Raw genomic sequence first — 21,961 nt, 5'->3', positions numbered from 1 at the left:
TATGATCATGTCAAATAAAAATAGAAAAAGTACTTTAAAAATTTCAATACCCTCTTCTGACAAAAACAGTGGGCAAACATGAAATTAAAGATATCATCTCAACATCATCACCTACCTTTTGTACCTATAGATATAACATATTTGGATTATAAACTACATTAAGGAAACTATGCTCATTAAGAAGTACCATAACAAGAACTCACCTGCCAACATTTTCTTCAGCTCTCTAAACCATATGTCACAGTGGTCTTCACTGTAATTAATAAGATCAAGTGTAGAATCCTTTAATTTATTTTGTTCCTTTTTCAAGCAGATGAAAAGTGTGATGCCTAATACAGTGCCTCTTGTTTGCTGTTTAAAGGAGTGACGCCGTTTCAGTTTCACTGAAAATACATCTTGGAGTTCGATCGAGTCTTCTTTACATAGCAGACTGAACTTGGAATTACCTGAAAAGAAATTTAAAGTTTCAATCAAAATCATTATGTCCATACTTTAATTGTGTAGTGGTTAAACCCAGAAAATCTTTATCCTTACTACTTGTTTGAGTAATCCTTTTCATCAGTCCTTGTTTCAGATGGAAAGAAAATTGGGGTCCTCAGAATGCATGGAGACAGTCCCATCACACAAGGTGTAGCAAAACATTCAGAATCTGAGACTATTCCATACATGAAGAATTTCATGAACATATAAGGGTGTGATAAAAAATATGCTTAAATTTTTTAAAATTATTACAGTACAAGGCACATTGTCAGTAGTCCTCCTCCACACACTGCCCCTAACTTTGAACACATTTATCCTTTATCATTCTTGCTATTTTCAGAAGCTGTCCTGGAAATCCTCTTTCAAGAGCATCTTTCTAAGGAATGCTGCTATCCAGAGGCATCAAACAAAAAGGTCAGTAGCAGCATCACAGTGTGTCCTCGATCCAACTTCTGCACCAGATTGGGCACCACATGACGTTTTGCTCCTCTTTAAAGTCAAAATGCTCATGAAAAGCAGCAGCTTGAAAGAGATTTAAGACATCAAGGCAGCCATGACAGTGCAACTCAAGACACTGGTGAAAGGCAACTTCCACAAGCACTTCCGGAAGTGGCAAGGAGGCCAAGATGACTGGTGGTGTAAAAGCCCCATTAATGGACAGAAGAAAGCTGCCCAGAGAGCAAACTATAGATCTGCAGGGATCCTCCTGAAGTCTTCAGATGAGAGTAAAGATGTGGAAAGCTAGGGACAAAACTATGCACAGGCTTAACAAACAGTGCTGGAGATCACCATGCTGTTCCTACCAACCAAAGTGGAAAAACAATGAGAGTCATGCAACATCCCAGCAGAGTATTTACAAGCATACTGGCTCATTCATGAGTTGACTAAAGGATGCTTTCACTCCACCTAGTAAGTCTAAAAAGCAATCCTTAAATGATTATTCTGTTTGTGAGTAACTTACAAGCACACGAATAGTCTCAGTAATACAAAAGTACCCTGCAACTCTACCTGAGAATATTCACAGTATCTTTCATCTAAACCTACCAAACTAGGAATGAAAACAAGGAAGAAAATCTGACCATAATAGGAGGAAAAAGTCCTCAACTGAAGGAAAGGCAGAAATGGCTGGGGTACTAACAACAGAAAGTAGAGGCCCCTACCTGGTTTCTTTAGGGGGCGCACAATGCTGAGCTCAGATTGGAGGAAGGACTTTCAGTGTTAAGTAGTTCCTTGTGTGGGTTTCCAGGAAGCTTCTGTCCTTTACCAATCATTCTAGTGACACAGTCTGACTGCTTAAGAAACCCAGGTGCCACTAGAGGACAAGGGAGAGGAAGCCCTTTCCTCGAAGGTGATGGCAGTGCAAGGGGGAAGCCAAGTCTATTCCTCAGGCCTGAAATTTCTTTAATGGCTCAGATTTCAGGTCCAGCTGCAACTTATTTCTGTCATCCTTCAGTGAGCTGAGAATTAACCACCCTCAAGGAACTGATGCCAGATTTTCTTTGTATAATAAAACACTCTTAGTGGCAGCATCATCATTACTATAATCAAGGACTAAACTAATCAACAGAATGTTAATATTTGAGCCAAAATGCTACGTACCTTTATAAACTAAATGATTCACTCCATCTTTTTTATTTTTTTTAGCAGTTCTAGGGATTGAACCGAGGGCTAGGTAAGCATTCCACATAGAGCTCTAGTCCAAACCCACCCCCTTTCTACCAATACTAATCAATTAACCTACATTAGCATGACTGACTCTTCTATAGTACAATAATTCTTAAATTACTAATCTTGGAGACCCCATTAATTTTTAAAAATAGAGGGCCAAATAGCTTAGTGGATTAAAGTACCTGTAAGCAGGCACAGGGGCTGGGGGTTCAATCCCCAGGCCTGCTGTGCCAGCCCCGCCCCTGGTGGTGTGATGGTATAGCAATTGAGATTGGGCATGGTGGCACATGCCTGTATTCCCAGCTTTGGGGAGGCTGAAAACAGGTGGATCACTATGAGTCTGATCTAGTAGCGAGACCCTGAGCACCCTATAGACCCTTCCCTAAAAATACAAAAACTAAAATAAAATAAAAATGGGGAGCTCCATATAACTTTTCTTTGGGTAGGTTGTATCTAGTATCTATCTATGTATATATCCTATCTATCATCCATTTATCTTTCTGTCTATCCATCCATCCACCCACCCATCTATCTACCCATCCACCCACCCATCCATCCATCCATCCACCCATCCATCTTAGAATTTAAATTGAGACACTTGAAAGTGAAAAATACAAAGCACATGCTTCCTGAAGCTGAGACAGAAGCTTCACAAATTCAAACCCAGACTGGTTCAATTAGTAAATTAGGGGTCCCCTGTCTGAAATTTAAAAAGGAGGTGGGAGTGAGAAGGCCCCGGGGAGGGGATATAAAACAAAAAAGGATGGAAGGAAGGAAAGAAAAATATGCTGTTTTAAAATATTTTATATTTTTCCTTTTGAGCATATTATGAAGTTATAACCTCTTTAAGACTCAACATTACAGTTAATTATAAACTTTTCTATACTTATACACAAAATTGTCACCAGCTGACTGGCTCCTTTGCTGTTACCTACACATGTGTTTGAAAATAATCTTTCTTATAACAGTATAGTGTTCCAAGCTCATCTGGATTTCTCTGGTAGTCCTTGTCATTTTAGGAAAGAATATTCTAGAAACTAGAAGCTGGCTGGTGTGATCCCATATAAAAAGGAAACCAGATTCATTCCTAGTGGGTTTGGATTGGAGCTCTACGTGGAATGCTCACCTAGCCCTCAGTTCAACCTCCAGCACTGCTAAAAAAATAAAAATAAAAGTAAAAATATGAGGTGAGTTGTTTAGTTCAAAAAGGCACATAAATCAGGACTATGCTTGCACTGGTGGTCATGTGACCAGTTAATCGCAGCAGTCGAGCAGGTGGGCACATCACTGGGGTCTCTATGGCTCTTGGGCAAGGCCAGGGCTGTCGTATCCCCTTCCTCTACCCTCAAGAATGAAAGGGCCTGGAAAATCCTCACTCTATAGCTCATAAGGGACTCTGAGGTAAGCAGTGTCATGCTGTGAGGTTTAGGAAACCCCGTCTTCATGGGGGATCTGCTGGGTTTCCCCCACTATGGCTGAATGTGTCCAGATAAGTCCCACTACTTTCCTGCCTGAAAAAAATTGGAGATTGGGTTATATTTTTCTAGAAATCAGTCAAGCAATTAACAAAGTTGAATATCTTTCTGTTTTTTATTTGTATTTAAGATTTACCTCTACAAATGTTTTTCCCTATTTCTATTTGGTTTCCTTTTTAAAATTATAATTTGTAGTTCTTCAAAAAAAAATCTTGAAATTGGATCCTTAATATATATTGTGCTAAAAACTTCTAGCCTACTCTTACATTAGCTATGTAAGAGCTATTAGTGTGTCACATGTAAATTTATTTAGTCAAACATACATCAAATAAAGAGCACAAAAGAAAGAAGAGACGAAAGAAAATCAGGACAGAAAAATTGGGATGAAATAAACTCTTAACTTTTCATTTGAAGTATAATACTATAGTCTGAATTCTTGCATATGCCTCTCCTTTATTCTCATTAAAAAGTAATTCAATAACTACTCCAACTTAAAATCCCTCATACATTGCAAATTTGAAAATATTTTGTCTTTTTTTTTTTTCAGAACCGGGGATTGAACTCAGGGCCTTGCACTTGCCAGGGACGCGCTCATTCTACTGAGCCAGCAAATTTGAAAATATTAACCAACAGCCAACATCATAGTAGTTAAAACCAAAATGTCCAGAAATAAGAATACCAACTATCACCCTCATTATTCGAAATTATTCTCCATAACTTGACAAATAACAATATAAAAATAAGGTAAATGACAATAGCTGATGGGAAGGTTGGGAGCTGAGGCTATAACTAACAATGGTATCACAGGATTTTTGTGAACTCTAAAAGGATCAACTTTGATCCTTGCTGTAGTCCATGCCTGTAATCCCATTGCGGGGGAGGCTGAGGCAGGAGGATCATTGTGAGTCCAAGCTGTGTAGTGAGACCCTGTACCAAATAAATAAGGAAATAAATGATTTTTAAAAATATAAAAGGATCGTCTGCATCTTGTACAGCAATTAACCACTGAGAAGAATGTATGCAGTGTATTATTTGTTGAAACTGTACTTTTGATTTGATTTGAAACTGTCTCATTGCTATATGTTTATCAATAAAACTTTGAAAAAAAATATAAAAGGATCAATTTAATCATCTGACTTAGTAAAAATATGCAGCAAGGAAACAAGTTATATTTATATCATAGAAAACAACATGGAGAATGCAGAGATTTCATACTAAGTAATACAACATACCTAGGAATAAATTAGAAAAATGATGCTGGATTTGAATGGAGAAAAAAGCCATTAATAAAATAATGAGATGCAAAGAACTCACTAGAGATATACTAAGTTCCAGTATGACATATTTACCATATTGGGTTTCTTATTATTGGATATTACTTCATAATCCTAACTCAATCAAAATTTTGATGATATTTTCTCTGATGTAAAGAAGGACGAGGAAATCAATAACTGATTAGCAAATTTTTGCAAAATAATAAAATATGTTACATTAAGAAAATTTTAAAGGTCATGAGGGGAGTGCATGCTCTGCCAGATATATTTTGTAAAGTTGTAATTAAAATATCTAGAAACAGAGAAATGAGTGCACCAGAGAAACATTCATATGCATTTTGTAAATCACAAATGTGACTGAATGTTCATAATAATGGAAAGTTCATGGGAAATAGTAAATGGTGAATTTTTTTGGTCTTTATGTTTTTATTAATTTTATTGAGAAACAAATGGTAATGAGACAGTTTCAAAACCAATTAGTAGGACAGTTTCAATAATTAAAACATTGCATGTTGTTGTCTTCAAAGTGGTTATTCATAGTGCAAGATGCAGACATGATATCCTGTCCAAACGCTATTAGTACAAATCTTTCTTCTCATTGAATTAAGAGAAAGTAGCTGTATGTCTATCTTATTTTGTATATACAGATACAAAACGGTCCTTCATTTGTATCCTTTTTGCTTAGTTTTGTCAGAGAAGGGTATTCATTGTCATTTAAATATTGTAAGTGCATGAATTCAGCAAAATACTCCAATATAGTCCAGTAGTTCATAATAGCAGTGGGCTCTCCATAGAACTGGCAATGACAGAAGTTGACTTTAGTCTTTTACAGCTCAGCATATTAATATGGCTTAACTTTTTCTACTGCATTTTTATACTTTTCTGCTGGATCATTAAGACCAAATTAAAGCAAGACCTATATAGCAAGAAATATAACTTTTTTATCTTCCAAGGTCATTCAAATCCCCTCAGGATTTACCCTGAAATCCTGTTCTGCAGTTTGTAGATCCTTTGTCAGTGTCAGCCATGTGGATCGGTCACCGTCATTGCTTGACCAATTTGCTCTCTGTGAAAGCCTGAGAGAATGTTTTCTCTCCATGTAACTTTCTTTAGGCACACTCTACATCATCGATCACTTTCCTCTGTGGCCCCATAATCTCCTTGATCAGTAAATTTGGGACACAACAGAGTTACAGGATGTTTCACTACAGGTTCTCCTATGTCCTGAGTCCTCACTGACCTTGAAAGGCTAGGGCCAAAATGTTGGCTGTACTTATAGCCCTTCTTTTTCTCTAATTTTTGGTCTGAAAACTGAAGTTGTTATCCCTCCAGAAGAGAATCTCAATGATAGCATTACCCTATAACATAGGCAGTTGAACCTAACCTCACTATCTGTCTGAATATCAAACATCTTAGACATAACATGGAAGAGGTATTTTCCATCAAATATTGATATGGTAAACTTTAAATCCCTACAGAATGTGAAAAAAATATTTAAACAAAATAGGCATAAACAATTACATATTTTTACCCAGAAATTTAGAAATCTAACCATATATAGCATTGTAGCAGGACAGTCTTTTGACATTTTTTCTTGTCTCTTGTTTTCATCTATTACCTTTTTTTTTTTTTAAAGCAAACATTTACTTGGGAGCCAGTATAGCAGTAATTGGTATGACATGGCAAGCAGTATGTATTTAGAAGACTAGAATGACAGGCATCCTAAGTATGACCCTAGTATTACACATTTCTATCTTCAGTTCAGTTGCTTAGTTCACAAGTATCAGCATATATAGTCAGACAGGGTGAGAATCCTACCAATTAACTGCTAGTTTCAAAAACCTGCTGAAGATTCTCAGCATCATTGCCTTACCCATCTTGCGCATATAAATATATGGCTTTGCCCCTGTCATGTTTCCTAGCTTTTCTCCTTGCCCTCTCTTTGTTGTTTAATCCTTAAGTCCTCGCTTTCCTTTTGTTATACCTTTCTATTTTTTATTTCTTCTTTTGAGTTCTTATATTAGGGAGATGATACAATATTTACACATGTGGGTCTGGTTTATGTGAATAGTGATTTAAACTAATCTTTTGAAAGGAAAAAGTATAGCCCTGTCTCATAACATATGCCAAATTTCCATAGTTAAAAGAAATGTTGATAACCATAAATTAGAAGAACCCTAAACACAAATCAAGGCAAACCTACAGGGATCAAGATAATTAACATAAAAATAATGTGATACCTATGCCATCCTAAAGACCCATAAAGGAAAGTCATAGGAAATGTCAAATTGACAGAAATATTTTCAATGCATGGCAGTTATATAATTTAATCAAGAAAAGAAACACTTAAATGGAACATTACATAAAAGACACAAGCAGGCATTTTACAAAAGGAGAAATGCAAATTGACCAATGAACATATGAAAAAGTTCAACCTAATTAGTAATCAAAGAAATGCAAATTAAAACAAGATACCACTTTTCGCCTTTTAGATTGGCATGAGATCAAAAATAAGGCACAGTGATGGTATAGCCAAAGGAAGTAGTCCCAGTGCTGGTAGGAATGCAAAAATGCTAACTGCTGGAGAACAAATGCGTATCAAAAGACTGCAAATGTTAATTGCAGCAATGTTTATAAGAGCAAGACTATTTGAAGCAATATGCATGCTCTTCAATAGAATGGCTGAATAAATCATATTTGTTTTCTGTAGTCCATACGTGAGCAAAGGGCCCACTCTGTGCTCTCATATGGAAAGATATTCAGGTCAAGAGGATAAATGAGTGGAATAAAATCAAATTACAAAGCAACCAGAGGCTTTGACCTCACTTTTGTTAAAAGGATCTTCTTTGAAAAAGAAGAAACTCAAACAAAAAGTAAGCAATTAGCATTGGTTACTTATTGAAAGAGGAATGAAGTAGGGAAGATGAAGTGTAAATTATTAATATTATTTTGTATTTTAGGGAAAGGTTTACACGGTGTTCAGAGTCTCACTACTAGATTGGACTCATAGTGATCTGCCTGTTTACAGCCTGCCAAGTTCTGGGATTATAAGTGCGCACCACCATGCCCAGTTTCAATTGCTGTCTCAGTGTGCTCTAGGGGCGGGACAGGCACAGCAGGCCAGGGATTGAACCCCCAGTTCCTGTGTCTGCTTGCAGGTGCTTTAATCTGCTGAGCTATTTGGCCAGCCCCTCCCTAAGCCCATTATATTATCTCATTTAATATTTAGAATAATCCTATAAAAAGATGTTTTTTTCCCAAAAAACAATAAATGAAAAACACTAGGAGCGAAAGACAGAAGTAAGAGTCTGTGGTCACAGATGTAATAAGGGTCAGATCCAAGATCTGAGTCCAAGCAGTTTTGTTGACTGCAACAATGTTGAGCTGATTCAAACTCCTACTACAAGAAAACACATTCATAGAGATGCATCTACTTCTGACATCGTTTTTTATGTTTTTTTTAAATAATAATTTTGTTTTTTGATTTTATTAATTTTGAGAAACAAATCTCAATAAAATTAATGTGTTATTTATTTATTCCGTATTTTTAGGGACGGGTCTACAGGGTGTTCAGGGGCTCACTACTAGATCAGACTCAAAGTGATTCTCCTGTTTGCAGCCTCCCAAGGGCTAGATTATAGCTGCACACCCAGTCTCAATTGCCGTCTCAGTGTGCCCCAGACGCGGGCCAGCACGGCAGGCCCAGGGATGGAACCCCCGTGTGTTTTATGTTGAGGAATAAGTTAATTATAATGAAATGTACATATTTTAAGGGTGTGTGTATATATAGATATAGATATATAGTATGTTTTCAACTACATATACACCTACAGGTATAACCTCAATAGACACATTTTTTCATTCTTTCAGAGCATTCACTCAAGCAGTTTCCCAGTTAATCCCTCATAATCACTGCTTTGATTAGCCTAATTTACTTTTGTTCTTCCTATAACTTCATATAAAGTATGTGCTTTCTGTGCCTAGTCTATTTCACTCTAAAAGTTTTTAGAGTAATTCATATTTTCTCATAAATACTGAGTGGAAATTAAAAATTCACAGTAAAAATATGATTACTAATAGAGGACTGCTACTAAAAAATAAAAAAATCCTAATATCTGCCACTTTGTTGAAGATTTATTGTTCCCGTCCCCAATCTCCAACTATTTTCTTTTCTTTTTAGATATTTTTGTTATAGGTCTGTTTTTCCTCAGTCTTGAGGTAGGATTGAAAGATTAAAAACTGTGTATGTGTTCATGGCACACAATGTAATATTTTGACGTAGACATACACTGAGAAATGACTAATTTGCATAGCCAACACCTTTTGTGAGAATACTTCACATCTGGTCTCTGAACAATTTTCAGATATAGACTAATGACAGCCACCCTGCTTCACAACAGATCTAGAGCTCATTCATCCTGTTGTCCTGAAACACGTCCATGCTGTACCCAACATCTCTCCTTGGCCTCCTTTCCTCCCAGACCCTGACACAGCTGTCATTCTCCTCTGACACTCTCAGAGGCCAACTTTTTCAGATGCTATCCACAAAATCATCTGGCCTTAAATATAACTAAAGAGTAGGTGAATCTTGGTCCTTAGGAAAACTACAAGACAGAAAATGTGTAAACTAATGAAGCAGCACTTCTTCAGAATCTGAGGTAACCCCCAAGGAGCTAATAGGTTAGATTCCAACAGCAAGGGGCCCCCAGAGGTGACAATTCAGACAATTCATGAGTTAGTCTGCACGGTATTTAGTCTCTGCTTTCACAGCTTGGGCTTTAAATCTCTTGCGTTTCCAAATACATCAGAATCTAAGCTTTTCAGATGAACGGTCTTTCTGCCAATAGGACAAGAAAAAACATAGTAGTACAAATTGAGAATATTTAGCTTTATTGAACATTGAAATAAGCATAATTGATTTGTGTGTCATGTTTACAGATGGCTGACAATAGACAAATAGTCTTCAGCACTCTGCTGCAGACACCTCTCAGAAGCCACTATCTTGCAGAGCAATTCCGAGCTAGCGTTCGCTTCAGCAATACCAGGCATTCAAGCGGTGTAAGTCAGTACATCCAGTTCTGATCAGAATTCACTTAATTTTGAATATAACTAATACCTACTTCTGTGAAGAGGTGTATATTACAGTGGTTTTAAGGGAAATTGCTTGCTCACAGAATGTAGTATTAAGAGATGAAATTTGTCATAATTCCGAGAACTTGAACTTAAAATCATTTTATTTACACACATGGGCCTAAATATTGTTTAATCTGTCATTAGACGAGGTGTGCTGTGCTATATCTTTCTTTAGTTTCTGAAGTTGCTAAGCTGTGAGCTGCGGACCAGCTGCCTCCATGGGGCAGGGAACGCTGGCTTCCCCGGCCTGAAAGGCAGCACAGGCAGAAGGCTCCCTGGGCTTCTCAGAGGAAAGCCCTGGGCTTAAACTTACTAGGAGAAGTGGGGAGAATATTGGATAGGATGAACTGAAAATCAAAGAAAAACACTATTTCTCTTCAACCTCCCCTCTACAACACTGCCATACTCTTTAGAATATGTAACTATTTCTGACAACCATGATTAAAAAGAAAAAGCCAAGACGTATTATAAAAGAAGTCTCTTATTTTGAGGCTCTAAAAGTGTAACATTTATAGACCCTCACTTTCAGTATAACTTTAAGGACGACCCAGACTCATTTTATTCTCCAAATGAGTCAAAAATATTTTTAAGAAACTAGTTATAAAATCTGGGGGGAAAAAAAGTTAGGTATTATCTCTCCACTTAACTTTCCTTGTACAGAACTCCAGCTCTGATTTCCATTCTCATTCAATCAGAAGGATACCAGCTTTTGCCCCGAGCAAATATTTTCATAATTCTATGCAAAATCCATATTTTCATGAACAACCTAACATAGACAGATCATATAGTAGAGGTTCAAAAACACCACCACCGTTTACTTGGGGCATGTATTTTAAATATAACTTTACTTTTAACGCTAAAGCACACTTTTAGTGGTAAAAAATATGAAGCAAAACTTCATTCATAAACTGCTATTTCATATCAGAAGATACCAATCTGGAGATCACCGTGAGGAAATCATTCTGTAGGTTGGGAAAATTAGATATATTTATTTTATAAGTGATATATAACTTTCCTTGGTGGCATGTTGTTTATTATTTGAACTCTTTTGGTTCATTAGTATCCTATCGGTTATAGCTAGTTGTTTCAGAACATTAACTGTCCTCTCACATTACTTACAGAGATACTGGGGACCATCTGTTCTTGCAAGGGATTTAAGTATATGTCTATTAGATATCATGCGATTTATTTAATTCAACACCCACTTCCTATTGTTGTATTTTCTTGGGGGCAGGGAGTCAATTTAATTACAGGGAATAAAGATAACCTCTCCTGACCAGTCACCCTGTCACCATGAGAGCGAAGCAGGATCTGCTTAAAGTAGGGTACGGTGGCTAGCGAGAAGAACAAAACCAGCAACACTTAAGACTATTTAGCAAAGGGGTAGCAAAAATAGAACAAGGAACTGCACTTTTAAAAATATTACTGTAAGCCGAGGGCCTGTCTAAATCTATCCGGGCACATCTGCCTGACGCAGACCGTAAACAGGATTAGAGCTGGATTTATCTGCTCGGTGCTAATTGTGCTCAGGTTCTGCACACGTCCACTTTTTAAAATACTGCCTGCAAAGTGGGCTGGCTTGATAGAAGGCCCCCACAGCTCAGTGTGCACCGACTCTCGCGGTACACGAGACGCCCAAGCAGTCTGATCGCTAACCATTTTTTTTTTTTTTTTTGGCTCTTCAAAATTACTTATCTAATCCCCTAATTAAAAATACAAAATTCTGTTTGAATATACCACATACTGAGATAAATCTGCGAAGCAAGGGACCAATAAATTTGAATACACTTTAATTGCAAGAAGAAAACACAATTTAATTGCTAATAATCAGGTTAAACTAGGGTTTAAACAAACAGAGCTCCTTCTCTATAGTTGACTCAAGAGCTATCACAATGTATTAATATCTCTGAGGAGCACGATATGACATTTGTTAGCAGAATTACTTAAGTTCCCAAATATAGTCTAGCATCAAGCATGACAATGATGAAATAGTATTCTTATTCAGTAAAAGAAATTAGGCAGGGGCTGGTGAGATGGCTCAGTGGTCTAAAGCACCTACTTAAAACAAGCGCAGCAAAGCACAGGGACCACGGTTCAATCCCCCAGCACCACATGCCAGCCAGCCCCGCCCCCTGGTGGGCTGAGCTGGCTACACACACACACGCACACACACACTAAAAAAATAATAATAATAAAAAAATTTAAAAAAAAATTAAAAAAAAAAGAAAAGAAATTAGGCAGGAAAAGTTCATCCTCTTTTCAAAGAATAGTAAAAACTGCCTATCCAGTATCCAAATGTCCCATTTTACCAGCTTGAATTTAAAATTAGTTATTAATTTCTATCTGCAATTTGTTTCATTGACATTATTTCTTTCATGTTTTAACAATGCAGGTTCTCATGTTAAGAATTAAAGCAATGAAGAATATAGCAGTGTCATTGCCTGAAGTCCAAAATGAACTCCAAAATAGATTTAAAATGAACTCCAAAATAGATTTAAAAATTTTTAAATTTCATTTGAAGTTTGACACATAGAAAACAGAAAAAAAAAAAAAAACAGGTATGGGAGTGCACACCTGTAATCCTTATACTTAGTAGGCTGAGGCAAGAGGATTGTTGCAAGTTCGAGACCAGACTGGGCTGCAAAATGAGCCTAAAGTCAGTCTGAACTTCATAGGGAGACCTGTCTCAAAAAAGACAAAAAAGAAAAGAAAACAAAAGAAAGCGTTTGTAAATAAGGAAGTAAAAAAGGGATGGGAGTAGGGATTTGTGGACAAGACTGATCAAGATAGACCATGTTCTGATACAAATTCCCTATGATGAATGTGATCATTGGATAGTTTTAAAATGTACCAACAATATTTTCAAAAATGTAAGCTCTAAATAACTGAACAAAAAAGTAAAAATCCTAATTTTTTATTCATATTACACGTAATGCCTACAATGTGAAAAGTGATATTAACAATTTGAAATTGCATAATTTATTTAATCATAAAGATCACAAAATTTATCTATTATAGAACATTAAGTAAAAATTTAGTCTGTCTGACTTTCAATCATAGAAACCTTCTGTACTATCCTCTGCGCTTTTTTCATTAATATGTTAATTTATTAATGTTCCAAATATCTCATCTGGTTCTGGAAAATTAAAATTTTTTCTTCCATTTCTACCACTAGCAAAAGCTACAATTTACACAGAAAAAATATTCAAGAGAAATTGACAAATTAGATCACTTAAATGCTTAAAATTAACCACAAGACCTTCCTCACTATTTCTGTGTGCTATAGTCTCATGAAGCATACAGGGTCAAGACTAGCTCTGTAAGGCCGGCAAGATAGCTCAGTGGACTAAGCACCTGCCTAGGCAAGAGACGGGTCTGGGATTCGATCCTGGGTACTGCATGTCACACCAGCCCTGCCCCTGAGTGCACTGAGCTGGCCCCTGAGACCAGGCATAGTGGCGCTCACCTGTAATCCTAGTGCCGGGGAGGCTGAAAATAGGAGGATCACTATGAGTCTGAGTTGCTTAGTGAGACCCTGTACCAAATACATTAAAAAAATAAATAAAAAGACTATCTTTATAATACTGAAGAACTTCTCCGCCCTCCCACTATGTTGACATTTGTCCTGGTGGTACAAATGCAATAGCGTAGAACTGGTATTGGCAAGAATAAAGGCATTGGCATCAAACTTTTATTACTAGTCACTGTATTCTCTTCACTTCCTCAAACTCAGTTTTAAAAACAAAGAGTTTCACTTTGTCTGGATGAAGCAGCAATAGTCTGTTTTCTAAATCTCCACCTGTGTGCACATGTTTTTTAAGATTGTTCGTGGTGACGTGGGAGGTGTCTATAAAGGATTTCTGCCACATGCTGAAGCACTAGTTCTACCTGCGAAGTGTGCTCATACCCTTTGAGTTCTGCTGGACGTACCTGTTCACGTGGAACACTTCTTTTTTTTTTTTTACTTGAAAGATAAACCGATAAGACGTGATAATATTCAGACATGACTCACAAACATGCTCTGGAAAAAGGAACAAAATGAGCCCAAGAAAGCAACTAGGGTGATGTCAGTAAGAGACAAGATTGAAGAATTTTAGCTCTACTCCTTTATGAAAGAGACTGTGATGATCACTACGAGTCCGATCTGGGTAGTGAGACCCTGTAGAGTCTGTACTAAATACATTAAAAAAAAAAAAAAAAGATTTAAGGATTTTGTAAAATCTGTGCCTTTCACAGTGAACATTGACAGCTTCTCAGAGAATTTTCTGATGAGACTGGCAGTGATATTAACTTGACTTTTTAAAATCCTATAAAATATAATGCATTTATATTGGTGCATATGTACATATTAAATTTAATATAAATTTTGAAGCACTATATAATTCGGTCAAGTAAATCTTCCACATGGCCAACACATGATTTTATGAATGCATGGGTAAAGTATCAAGTAAGTTGCAAGACTGAATAAGAGATCTTCAAAGAATAGACTACAAAAATTAACTAAAATGTTTTCAGTTTGCTTAAAGAAATCAGTACTTCAAGTTTTACTGTAATACCAAGGGAGAATATCAACATAGAAAACACGAAGACTTTCTCATTTCAAACCACACATCTGTGTGAAACTGGATTTGCCTCATGTACTTCAGCTTAAATAAAATGCTCACAAAAGTTTGAATGTTGTAATTGAACAAGTCAGCTATCTTCTATTCTGGCGGACATTAAGGAAATTTTCAAGATTGTAAAATAGAATAGTAGCATTGCTGCTCTTTTGGCTGTTTGGGAATACAGCTATTATAAATAAAAATGTTTTCATGTCAACATATAAAACATTTATGAATTTAATTTTTGCAATGCCAGCTGCTAAGATCAGGACTTTGCTGCATACAAGGCGAGAGCTCTACCTGTAATCCACAGCCCAAGTTCTATAATTAGTAAACATTCTTATCGCTAACATACTACATACTAATTGATGTAACATTAAATAAGGTCTTTTGGTACTTTTCAATGATGTAAGAGTTTGAAAGATTTTGAAGACCAAAATGTGAGAAGTCCTGGTATACTGTCTTATAAAGATAGGGAGAACCTTAAGAAGACAGAGTCTAAAGATAAGATGACTTTATCTTTTGTTGCTTTATATAAAATGACTGTAAATGCTTATTAAATTATTTGTGTACTATACAGGTCCATAATTATATTTGAAATGTAATAAAGTGAAAGAGCAATCCATAATATTTCATATTCTGTAACATGACTTTATCATGCAGTGTCGTTGGGTTTTGTCATCTTTTTGAAAGGGCACTAACGTCTTACTATTGTTGGGACCACTTATTACTTGACATATTTATAAATGCCAGAGAGCAAGGGCTTTAAGAATACCACCAACGGGAAGTGCGACCTAAATGGAATCACCACGACCTTAAAATCGAGTCATTTCGTTGGCCTTATCAGTTCAGATACATACATCAGTTTGTCCACACCATTCATATATTGCACTTCATAACCAATGATCATTATATAGATCTTTCTTGGCCCTTGAGGTAGAGTAATTGACCTTTTCTAGTTTCTTAGCAATTCACTTCAACAATATCTCTATCATTACCCTCATCTCCAATCTCTGTATCCCAGCACCGTAACGCTGGAAGCACAGGTGGGCCTCCAATAAACTTTGATGGAAAATACAGTGTAGCCATCAGGGGACATCTTAACCAGACTCCATGCATTTCTACTTCCAAACCTTTGCTCCTTTATTTCCAGGCAAATGGAGGCCTTCTTGATTCCAAGTCTTTTCAAACATTAACTAACCATCAAATCACATTAAGCCATTTTAGCAGGAAACTCCACTTCTAAGTCCCTCTGAATCCTACAGCCTGGTGCTTTTCAGCTGATTAATCTTGTATCAGAGGTCACCAACTTACTCAAGGTGAGGGTACAAAAGCCTTTTAAAGATATATATCTCTGGTCTTGCTCCAGATCAGCACTGACCTTGCACCAGAAAGTTTACCTGATTAGCCAAAGGCACTAGGAACAGAATGTCAAAATTATAACTATCCAGGAAGAACTGAAAAGACTCAGTTCCTCAACCCCTAGCACACCTGACCTTACAGGTCTGCCTTCCCAAGGCCAGAAGCAGAACAACTGTGAGCAACAGAGATCCTTGTGGGGTGAGTGGGCGCAGAGGAATTGCTGGAATCCACACATCTGAATATCCAAGAGTGAACTTCCCACAAACACAAACAACTCCAGACACTCTTAGTCCTACAGTTTGGGAGGCAGAGGCAGGGGGACCACAAGTTCCAGCCAAGCCTTGGCAACTTTAGGAATTAGTGAGACTACATTGTAAAATAAAACTTCACAAAGGATTGGGGATACAGCTCAGGGGAAAGGCTCTGCTTTTGATTCCCAACACACACACACACACACACACACACACGCGCGCGCGCTCTGAAAAGTATTTGTAAACAATTATCCTTTTTTATTTATTCATTTGATGAATATTTTCAGACCTAGACTTACTGGAGACAAAGGTAAAGAGATAAGCAATTTTAATATAGCTTATCATAGTTTTATTTTAAGAGTTCAACTCAACAACATTGAAGACAAAGTTCATGTTTATTTTTCATCTGCTCAGCACATGGGTACTAGGAGCTTTTATTTTAATTCCACATAAAAAACGTCTATCATTGACACACAAAATAATGCGTACATACTTCAGGAAAAGAAAAGTTGATGTGCTTTTTTTTTTTCTATAGGTGGTACTACCCTTGTACAGGGGACCCTAAAGGGTGTCATACATTGCAGAAAACCTACTACCATCTGGCCCTTAGAGAAAACTTTGAAAATACATATACAGCAATCTCAATGACCAAGGTTACCCAAGCAGCAGTTTGCCATACTAAAAAAATGTCTAGAAGCTACTGGCCACTACTTTGAGCATCTCTTGTAATTACAGGGTAACTTGCATTAATTTCATAATAACTCAATAAATTTATTTAACTTGTATTAATATTATGGTGTCTCAATAAATTTAGTATTAAAATATTTATACAAGATTTTTGCTTCCTGTAGTATATAACCTTTTTTTTTTTTTTTCAGTCTCTGTATATGTGGGATTTTGGTTTGATTCAAAAACCAAGTAAACACAATGACTTGCTAAAAAAAAATTTTAAATCACAAAGAATTTACCTGTAAAAATATATTCAAACTTTTAACGAGCTTTCTCAGCAGAAATCAGGCAAAATGTAGAGAAGAACTTAATAAGACAAAAAAATTAATGAAAACTTATTCTAATAAGCACACACACTTCATAAATTACTCACTGAATAATAATTTGGGTTCCTGGCCATACAAACCATTGTACCCACTTGCATATTTAAAATAAAATTTAAACAGCCAGTTTGGAATAGAAATTAGAGGAAGTTATTTTTTTTTTCCCAGAAGGATCCTAAAGTCACAAACAGTTCAATGTTTTTATTTAGTGTTTTACACATACAGTATTTATACAAGTGTGTTCCCAGATTAAAACTGCGTTAGCTTGTTGTCCACACCTTTTGTAATTTCTAATCACATGGTGCCATGAGAAGGTAGTGAAATTAAGAATGACGCTAAGAAAGTGTTACCGGATAAAGTGAAAATTTTAAGAGAAAATTTACCCATTCTAGATCAAGCACTGTGTATATTTAGTTACACTGGGAAGCATGTAATCAACATAAAATATCTCATCGGATTACAGCAAGCCATCTTCTCCTCTGTGCTGTAATATGACTGTCAGGGTTTTTTTTTTTTTTTTTAGAATGATAAATTTGAGATCAATCCGATGTGACACGACTGCATCAAACCTTAATTTCAGTCACAGTAAGAAGTCACAGGATTAAATAACACTGTGCAGTCTTTTAGAAAAGTTTATTGCTTGCAGATGGATTCAAGCTTCCTTTCAGCCCTGATTACATCTAATACGCACGGGGAGCCAACATCAGAAAGGACAGTGTCAAAAATATCATTTGTATAGATAGCGAGGGTTGGGGGCCGGAACTTGGGTTCTAAATAGGTTCTGCCCACCAAATCTTGACTATGTTCTTAAGGAAATTATTAACAAATATGTAATAGAAAAAACACGATAGTATGTGAAGGTCTCAAGCAGTGGCTATTTTACAGAAAGCTACAAATCTGCACCGAAGTAGCCCTGAAGTGCCCCCCAGAGCAGGCCGCATGCTCTCCGCCCCCATGTGGGACCGTGCCATGTGTCACGCCGCATGGGGCTGCGAGCAGCATGCCCACCTGTGCCTCTGCAGCTGAAGCGGCTTCCATTCCTGTTTCGCTAACAGGAGCACGGCTGAATAGAAGGCCCTGGCGTCAGAAGGGAAGGCCATCGAAAACATTGACTACTTACAGGCTTGTTTGCTAACTTGAAAGCTGCAAGCCACTTCACGCTTGTATTTGAGTGTTAGTCGTATTTTCTTGTGCAACCAAAGTTTCACTTTCTCTATAAATAAAATACTATTGATAAGTAACCCCCAGATGATGTTTCTTCATACTATGAATTTTAAAAAAATAAGAGAATTACATCTGCTGTAGTTTTTGAGAGGAAAAAAAAAAAGAACACTCCTGACTGAAGATTTTAGCAAATAAGTCAGGCATCAAAATTTTAAAATACAGTCAAACTATAATACTTCTATTTTTTCCATTCTCTTAAATTTAATTTTGAAAGTATCCTGGAAAAAAAATATATGAGCAATAATGTTGATTAAATATAAACAGTAAAAATTTACTATGTGTACTTAAAACAGATTAGCAATTTAAATATAATTATGGTCCCAATTCTCTAAAGTGGAGAAAGTAATTAATTTCTGGAAGTGTGTAAAACCTATCTTGTTGAAGAACCATTTAAGAAGCACTATAACCACCTTTATTTGTGCCAAACTTTCTTCTGTGGATTCTAACCTATCCAAAATAAATGTCATTATAGTGTTTTATTAAATATGTTTTTAAGAGAAATAATTTTATTTCCATAAGGGACATAAAGGAATAAAATTCTGAATGATCCTTACAAAAAATATTCCGCTGTCTTTCCCTTTCAATTCTATAAGGGATACTTAAGAAATATATGCATGTATCTTGAATTTAAGTAGTTTAAATTATGGCAATATCTTTGACTCACTGTTTAAAATGCAGGATTATATAGAGGAATTAGAAAAGGATTAAATTACAGTAACCTGTGACTTAAAGTTATATGTCAAGTCAATAACAAATCAATGAACCCGAGCCCAACTGGTTAGGCCATGAGGCCCTAACAGAAATAATGAGTAACTCATCCAGTGACACAGAACCCACCAAGTAGTCCCGATATTCCTAGTGGGAGTGGTTGAGCTAACTATCACAAACCAAACAGTATTGTTTCCAATAATAGTTATCTGTTCAACTGGGCACATTCACTCCTAAACAATATATTTGAGTGAAAAGTGATTTGGGCTTTATTTTTCCTGTTAGTAATTGTTAACTGAGAAAACTTTTCACAAAGCAGACATATTCTACACAGAGAAACATTTTAAATAGAACTCTTCCCTAAGAGTTAGTCGTCACTGAATAAAGATAAGGTGGAAAAAAAAAATAGTTCAAAACCTATAAGGAAAGGTCCAGGATCCTTCATATGTAATTTCAAAATCACCAAAACCGAAAATTCTGAAAATCTGAAAACTCCACATTTTTTTCTTAAATCATTTGGCAGAAAAATCCTGAAGTGATCACTTTCTGCAGCAAAACTGGACCTGAACGGAAAATGAGATTATAAATCTAGATTAATCCCATTTAGAGTAGTAGTCTTAATGTTTCATTTAAAAAACAATCATCTGATTATACAATGCTTCCGCATCTTACTTCACATATACTGAACATTGCATGTCTACAATTAGTAAGCATCTGAATTTTAACACAGCTGGCCCCTAGGGCTCCTCGGAAGAAGGAAAAGTTCGGTGGCCCATGCCAAGGAGTAACAAGACATGGCTGTTACCAAGGAAGGAGCAGAGGTTACATGACATGAAACAGAAAGTCAGAAAGTTTGGAGGCCTTTAAAACTGCAGTAGGGGTTGAGGTTTTTATGCAGAACAAGCAGAAGAATGAGGTGACCTAATGTAGAACTTAGAAGTACCACCTAGTTGCTATGCAGAGAAGAGACTGATGGGCACACGGTCAGAGAAAGATTAGTAAAAAGGACAGTGCAGAACCCCAGCTGAGAAATGGAGGGGACTGAAGCGGTGATACTGCTCAATCTTGGAGGTGTGTGTACGCTTAACTCTTGGCTATTCTGTCCATGAACTGGATATAAAGAAAGTGACAATTAGCAGTTCCTACATGCTTTTAGCTTGGACAACTAGAAGGGTGAATTTCCCATTTACTGAGATGGGAAAATTCACCAGAGGCATATATTTGGAATTTACAGAAGAAATATGTGGGGTGTGTTGAAGAACTTAAGTGTGAGACGTTTAGCAGACCTCAAAGCTTGTACTGAACATGGCAGCTCAGAGTTCGAAAGAGAGGCCTTGACCTGAGGAATACCCAGGAAAGTCACCAGGATTTAGAGACACAGTATCTGAAGCTGGAAAGTAGAGGGGCTTCACCCAGAGAAGCAGCTGGCAACTGAGATGATAAGAGGTCAGAGAACAGACATGGGACAGAAAGGCCAGCCAGGGGAGGAAACCAGCAAGCTGCAGCCAAGGGGACGGGGAAGCCCCAGTGAGCGCATCTGAGGCGGTCAGTGCTGCCATGCGTTACAAGAACCAGTGTGAATCACTGTCGAGCTCTTTTGACAGGTCGAGCCGAATGAGGACTGACCTTGAGGAGAGAGTTGTGGAACCATCACAAAAACTCTAAGAAACTTGATGTGGAAGATTCAAGAAAGAGCAAGAAATGAAATGAGCATAAAATACATCTAGCTAGACACCTGAGGCAGGGGCAAAACAGTGAAGCAAGTAGTCTACAAAGATAATCTTACCTTCATAATAGCTCTGTCAGGTAGAGATCATCTTACATTACAGATGAGAATTGGGAAAATAAGATAAATAGCACCATGTGGGTTGTGAGGGCTAGAGTTTGACTACCAAAGTTCATCTTCTTTCATGACCATGTAACTTCCTATCAATTTACCAGAGAAAATGAACAAATACTGAGAAAATGACATAGTACTTCCCGAAAGGACACCAGTGCAGGACAGAGAGGCCTTATCACCTGGCCCTGTCACCAATCTTGAGGGAAATGCCTCAACTTGTGAACTAGAGGGCCCATCCCCGAAGTAAAGGGACTAACATAGTCATTTATGTAACAAATTTTGTCGAGTCCCTATTTGCATATACTATTTTGTAGGAGTTAAAAGTTGTAAACCAAGGAAGCGTTTGCCTTCAAATAAAAAATAACAAGTTAATCTAATGTCTTAGCTCTAAAATGCCATGCTAGTTGTTTATAGAATGATAATAGATGAAATTCTGCTCTATGTAAGCTCAAAGAGGTTTTGATTATGAATGTTTACCATCCCTTAAACATAGGTACTACACCCTATGGGACTATAGGGTATAGCTATAGGGTATAGCTATACCCTATTTTATAGTTTAGAATGGAGGTGTAAAAAGCCTAGAGTACAAATATCTTGCCTGCCAGTCACACAGGAAGCAACAGCACCCAAAGTCTTAGCAGTCGAACTCCATCAGTTCTCCACAGTACAGTGATATACTATTGTAATGTTTTAGTTTTCTAGTGTTTAACTCCCCGCATCTCAAATGTTACTTTTCTCAATGGGTCTCTGAATGTTAAACAGCAGCATTCAAAGAAGCAATAAAGAGAAAGAGAAGAAACAAAAAGGAATAGCAATGAATGTGTTCCTGCATAGAAGCCAGAAGCCATAGAAGAAATCAAGAAGTTAGTATAGTGCAGCAACACAAAGGAGCT

At 36.8% G+C, this 21,961-nt stretch overlaps 1 protein-coding gene across 1 annotated transcript in view; it reads right to left on the bottom strand.

Moving 5' to 3' along the window:
- Cerkl (ceramide kinase like) overlaps positions 1-21,961 on the bottom strand; it is a 124,441-nt gene that overhangs the window by 76,365 nt on the left and 26,115 nt on the right. Inside the window, exon 2 of the mRNA XM_004628641.2 lies at positions 204-446. Coding sequence (XP_004628698.1) covers positions 204-446 — 243 coding nt within the window. The remainder of the gene's footprint in view (positions 1-203; positions 447-21,961) is intronic.

Source organism: Octodon degus, unplaced genomic scaffold, assembly GCF_000260255.1.
Source record: "Octodon degus isolate 3935 unplaced genomic scaffold, OctDeg1.0 scaffold00025, whole genome shotgun sequence".
NCBI lineage: Eukaryota > Metazoa > Chordata > Mammalia > Rodentia > Octodontidae > Octodon > Octodon degus.
Note: the sequence above shows the minus strand (reverse complement) of the source record. Positions and strands in the feature narration are given on the sequence as shown.